The 6000-nt window shown below is 44.6% G+C and overlaps 1 protein-coding gene across 3 annotated transcripts in view; it reads right to left on the minus strand.

Moving 5' to 3' along the window:
- LOC111863495 (BAI1-associated protein 3) overlaps positions 1 to 6000 on the minus strand; it is a 214944-nt gene that overhangs the window by 106495 nt on the left and 102449 nt on the right. For all 3 annotated transcript variants that reach the window (XM_023849845.1, XM_033751088.1, XM_033751087.1), the window contains exons 3-4: positions 4939 to 5110; positions 2583 to 2750 (exon numbers count right to left, since the gene is read on the minus strand). In XM_023849845.1, the coding sequence (XP_023705613.1) occupies positions 2583 to 2750; positions 4939 to 5110 (340 nt within the window). The remainder of the gene's footprint in view (positions 1 to 2582; positions 2751 to 4938; positions 5111 to 6000) is intronic.

The following is a 6000-nucleotide window of genomic DNA, read 5'->3' on the forward strand; positions in this document are numbered from 1 at the left end:
GACGGGCTGATCACTCGTCCAAGGAGTCCTACCGTCTGTAAGTATATTTGGGATTCCCCACATGGCGTCGTACTTAATTTAGCACAAAAGTTACAATTCCAAACGGTTACAACCCCACCACCATCTGTGAGAAGGTTATCTACAAAATGTGGGAGTCTTGTCTCACATTTCTATGGGCCACATGGTCTATTACAGAGATAGTTTTACCTTTACTATTTCAAATGGTTTATGGGACAGACGGACATGATCTTTCCATTATGCGTTCACCATTATGTATTGCATGAAAAGATGGAGTAAGAAGAACAGAGCTACATATCACGCAGTGATATCGCAGTTGGAATCTCTTGAAACTCGTATCGCTTTGAAATTCCAGCAGCAACGTCACAAGCTAATTACACGCACTGCCCGTTGCTATGGACATACTGGAGTGAACGGAGATGTTCTGACAACAGAGCAACTAGTTTCATATTACATCCAAGTCAGCCGTATTGTAACCTGCTGCCTTCCTAGATCTATGCCATCGAAATATTTTAAAAATGTACCTCTCAACATAACTCACACACAAAACCTTTTAAACGTTAAAAATAAAATCTTCTGTCCGAGAATTTCAGTGGTTTTTGTAGACAGCTCCAGACAAATGCTAGAATGGGACTTCTAATCGACCGTTTCCTGCCATATCCTATCCAGTCTATTCCTCACCAGCAGTGCTACAATTTGATGCTATGTACGCCGAAAAAGACAGATCAGAAATAGCGCTTTGGATTTGTATTCGGGAGGTGTTCGCTTCGAGTTTCGGCCGGAACGTTGGCTATCTTGATTGAGGTATTTTGTGATTTTTCTCAGTTCCTCCCCCAAAAAATCGAAAAATTACTTAGGTTAGGCCATGACCGCTTCCTCCCACATCCTCCCAGTGAATGCTATACAGACCGGACAGATTCGTCCGGCGATAACGCTGTAGAATTACGTACACTGTAGAGATGCTGAGTTAGAAAATTGGTCGGGACACCGGATATCGTGATTGAGGTATTTTGTGCTTTTCCTCAGTCCCTCCAGTTAAAGTCCTGATAGTACATCAATTAAGACACGACCACTTCCTGTCAAATTTGTTCCAATTCATTTATCATTCTATCAGGCTACGCTATACCGTTTCGGTAACAACAGCATCGTAGTCACATAAAATACTTAGGCACTACGCAATCTCAGATTCTGACAATGCCGTCGAATGAACCACGAAAGAAATTCCTAGGTTGGTGACATAATTCGTCAGCCAAAGTAATTTCCAGAGTTCCTGGCTACAAATCCAGAGGTCCCGGGTTCGATTCCCGGCGCTACCAGATTTTCTGAGAAGTAATGGGTCTGGAACGGGATCCACTCAGCCTCGTGAATATAATTGAGGACCTATTTCAAGGAAATAGAGGCTCCGGTCTAGAAAACCGAGATTAACGGCCCTGGGGATCCGTTGCGCTGACCACGCGAGACCCTCTATTCGCTAGAGTTGGCACGAACTTCGCCGACAAGCGGCGGTCGCTCTGCCGGTGTAGTTCCCTCGCGGAGCCGCTGTTTCCTTGAAATAGCTCCTCAATTATCCTCGCGAGGCTGAGTGGATCCCGTTCCAGACCCACTACTTCTCAGAAAATCTGGTGCGCCGGGAATCGAACCCGGGACCTCTGGATCTGTAGCCAGGAACTCTGACCACTAGACCAAAGAGGCGGTCAGTAATTAATGCACAGATAAGTAAATGAGATGTTTAACAATCACGTTAAAACGACTGAGTATATTTAATACATTATCACGAATTTCTTTCTGAAGGCACTCTCAACCACAAAAATAAATTGTAAGTTAGATCTATCCCTGTTCTTGTTTGAGGAACACGCCATGAAGACATGCAGAGGATTAACACTGCTCGTTCTTAACCTCAATACTAGACGCAGGTGAGTAACGAGTTTCACGCCCTAGCCGATTCACCCCAATAGGAAGGGAACCCGTTCTTTTTTAATGGTAGTGGGGTGGGACTAAGTCCCTTGTACTGCGGCCACTTCTGGCCTATTGTACCAGCCCCAGATGATAGGTGAGGGTGATTGTGGAGCAATTTGTGGAATGAAGATTGGCAGGGGAAACCGAAGTACTCGGAGAAAACCTGCCCCAGCGCCTCTTTGTACACCACAAATCCCACTTGCCCAGACCCGGGATCGAACCCGGGCCGCCGCGGTGGGAAGCCAGCGACTAACCGGTTGAGCTATGGCGCGGCCCTTAGGGCACCCATTACTCGATAGATAGGAGGCTCCGTGGAGAAGAGATGTCTCTCTTGCCTCCGCTAGGAATCAATCCCCGATTTCGTGGTCGTCCAGCCCGTATGCTATTCACTATTTCGCTTCTGCCACTCGCGCCTCATAACTTAATGTTCTATAAACAGAAACCAAATGTTTACGCGAAATTACTCCATTAAAATCCGGTTATTTCTTTCCGTTTCCGCATAATTTCCGTTTGTTACAGTTGATTATTACAATGGTTTCAGATAAGGCTGGTTTCCGGTCTAGACGGGTTTGTCAACATTATTATTCATCCAACTAACCCTGACTCACCTTTTCTTCACTAGCGATTGCCATGAACTTCCGGTGAAGATCGGCAGGAATGCCGAATGCTTCCTGGGCGTAACAGTACAGGTCTTCCTTGTAGTGCGAGTACTGGCCGGTAGAGGCGCCCACTTTGTTGGTGATAGTGTACAACACCTCCACATACAACTGCTCAATCTGAAAATAGAAGATCGTACAGAGAAATCACAGAGTTTAAGTGATAAGCAGCTATCTATCCGTGAAGCTGTGAGGCTGAACAGGATATCTCGATCGAACACACACAGATTTCTCCTATTGGTCTCTTTCCTACAGGTTTCCCTACCAAACTTCTGTAAGCACTCCTCTCATTTGATTTGATTATTCCAATAATATTTTGGCGCAAAGTAAAAACTGTGAAGCTCATCATTAATGCAGTTTTATCCAGCCTCGTAATTTTGTATCTCACATGTACAAATATGTTCCTAAGCATCTTGTTCTCAAACACATTAAAACTGATAAGAAAAGGTTTTTATTTAAAATTCTTAATACTCAGAATTATTGGGTTTCTGGACTTTGCCCATCGCTCTATATTCTAAAAACTAGAGAACACAACGTTTCGGAAACTGGATCTGTTTCCGTCCTCAGGTGAAGGGGGGGATGTCCAATCATTGGATAACCAACGTCAGTATAATTGCAGTTATGTCAATGCCTGAGACCAGGCTATGTCGAAGGGACATAACAGGATAATAAGCAATAAAAATTGTGACTGTTACCTCCCTTCGACACAGCCTGGTCTGCATAGCTGTAGTTATACTGACATGAGCTGTCCAGTGATTGAGGTCAGTTCTTTCTAACGGATCCAACAGAGTAAGTATCTCCCCCTTGACCTGAGGACGGAAACAGATCCCGTTTCCGAAACGCTACGTTCTGTAGTTTCTAGAATATCGTACGATGGAAAAAGTCCAAAACCCGGTGATTTTGAGTGTAATACATCATCGTCAGAACCATTTCTAATCTAAAATTTTTTAGTTCAGTTGAAATTCTGGTCTGAATTACGACGCGTGTTCCGTTGTTACTCAGGTTGCAGTTCATTTCCGCTGCAATGGTACTCTGACATCACATGATTGGTTTCCCCTGCGTAATGATGACGTAATACTTAATGAAATAACTGTCGAACAGTGCCACTAGATTGCTGCGTAACGCAGACTGCCAGTGCAATACGGTACACAGATAAATTTGTCTCTGTACTTAATTAATTAAGAGCCGGAGTAGAGCAGTCGGTATAGCGACTGGTTACGGGCTGGACGAACAAAGGGTCGGAGTTAGAGTCCCAAGGGGGGCAAGAATTTTAACTTCTGCATGTCGTCTAGACCGGATTTGGGGCGCACCCAAACTCCTATCCAATGGGTATCGGGGGCTATTTCCCCGGGAGTTAAGTAGTCGGAGCGTGAAGCTGACCACTCACCTCGAATTCTTGCCGAGATCAAGAAAACATGGGTCTATACCAGGCATGTCCAACTTCAAACAGATTGTGATCGACTTTTTAGTGTTAAAACTGCCAGTGATCTACCACCCCCTCCTATCGTCGTACCTCGCTTTAAGCAAAAATATTGGTAAAAATAACACGACACATGATGTTTGTTGTAAAAGCAACATACATTGAAAGTACAGACTACTTTAATACGTATTTTCCTTTCAAAATCTGAATATAATCATATTATATTACAACTGAATTTACATGCTTTTCACGTATAATTTCCTTATAGGCCTATGAGATCGACCAAAATTCGTCCCGTGATCGACCGGTCGATCGCGAGCGACGCGTTGGACATGCCTGGTCTATTCATCCACTTCCCCATACGCCTTCATGGCGTACGGGATAACGCAGTCGGTCAACCTCCTCTCCAATGGGTTCCGGGGGCTCTTTCCCCGGGGATAAAGGGCAGGGGCGCGAAGCTGACCACTCACCTCCAACTAATGCCGAGGTCAAGAAAATGTGGTTCTATACATCCATTGCCCCATACGCCTTCATTGCATAGTGCTTAATTAGTTAAGCACATGGACAACTTTACCTTTTACCTTAATTAATTACGCAGTTAAGCATTACACCATAAAGATGTATGGTAGATTGAAGGTATAGCTCCACCATTCTTAACGTCGGAATTGCATGGAGGTGGATGATCAGATGCTCCGGCCGCTTTACCCCCGAGGAAAGAACCTCCGGTACCCATTGGATAGGAGGCCAGAGAGCCGGTCTGTACGCTGTGCTTGACGGAACCCCGGCCATCGAGCTCGTGAGCTATCCGAGGTCGATATAATGCTTCACGATGCTTAATATTCATTTGGCTTCTTCTTGTAACAATAATTATAATTCAGTGGTACCAACCTCTTTCTTGTGTATCCTGCATTCTACAGGTTTGATTCCTACGGACAGTTCGCTAGGAGGCGGGTCTTCCGCTCTGCCCTCTACCTCCTGCATCGCCATCAGCCGCCTGTTCTCTCGTTTCCATGACAGCGCCGTGAAGCTCTCGAAGAACGAGCCATCCGTTTCTTGAACCCTGCAAGCAGGAAGGAAATTATTACAAGCTACTGAACAATGAGTTCTGGGAAGATCAAATGACGTCATCTTCATTCAAAGGCTTCAGACGCTATATAATGAGACTATTCACAGTTACAGATTTGTAAATTCAGAATGTAGCGATCAGTTTTGATAATTAGAATGATCAAGTCAAGGAGTATGAGGTGGGAAGGGCATGTAGCACGAATGGAGGAGAAGAGGAATACATATAGGATATTGGTGGGAAAGCCAGAAGGAAAGAGACCACTGGGAAGACCAAGACGTAGGTGGGTGGACAATATTAAAATGGATCTTAGAGAGATAGGATGGGATGGTATGGATTGAATTGATATGGCTCAGAATAGGGACCAGTGGAGGGCTCTTATGAACACGGTAATGAACTTTAGGATTCAACAAAATTCTGGGAAACTCTTGAGTAGCTGCAGATGTGGCTTCTCCTCAAGAAGGGCTCAGTTCCATAAGTAAGTAAGTAAACGATCAGCTTTTGTGAGTAATTACTGTTAACATTCCGAATATTTTGAATTCCCCACAAACATTATGTTATGTAAGATTTGAGGCTTTCACGGCGGTGACTATGAAGAAAGCAGTCTTCTGGGATTTGGCACCGTGTATATGTGGTGTTAACCGACGTTTCGGAGGAACGTATCGCCCCCATCTTCAGGGTAGAAGAAAAAGTATAAGAATTCTGCAAGCGACATTACCGTTTCTCACGGTGTTGTCGCTTGCAGAATTCTTATACTTTTTCTTCTACCCTGAAGATGGGGGCGATACGTTCCTCCGAAACGTCGGTTAACACCACATATACACGGTGCCAAATCCCAGAAGACTGCTTTCTTCATAGTCACCGCCGTGAAAGCCTCAAATCTTACA

This window comes from Cryptotermes secundus, unplaced genomic scaffold, assembly GCF_002891405.2.
Source record: "Cryptotermes secundus unplaced genomic scaffold, Csec_1.0 scaffold34, whole genome shotgun sequence".
NCBI lineage: Eukaryota > Metazoa > Arthropoda > Insecta > Blattodea > Kalotermitidae > Cryptotermes > Cryptotermes secundus.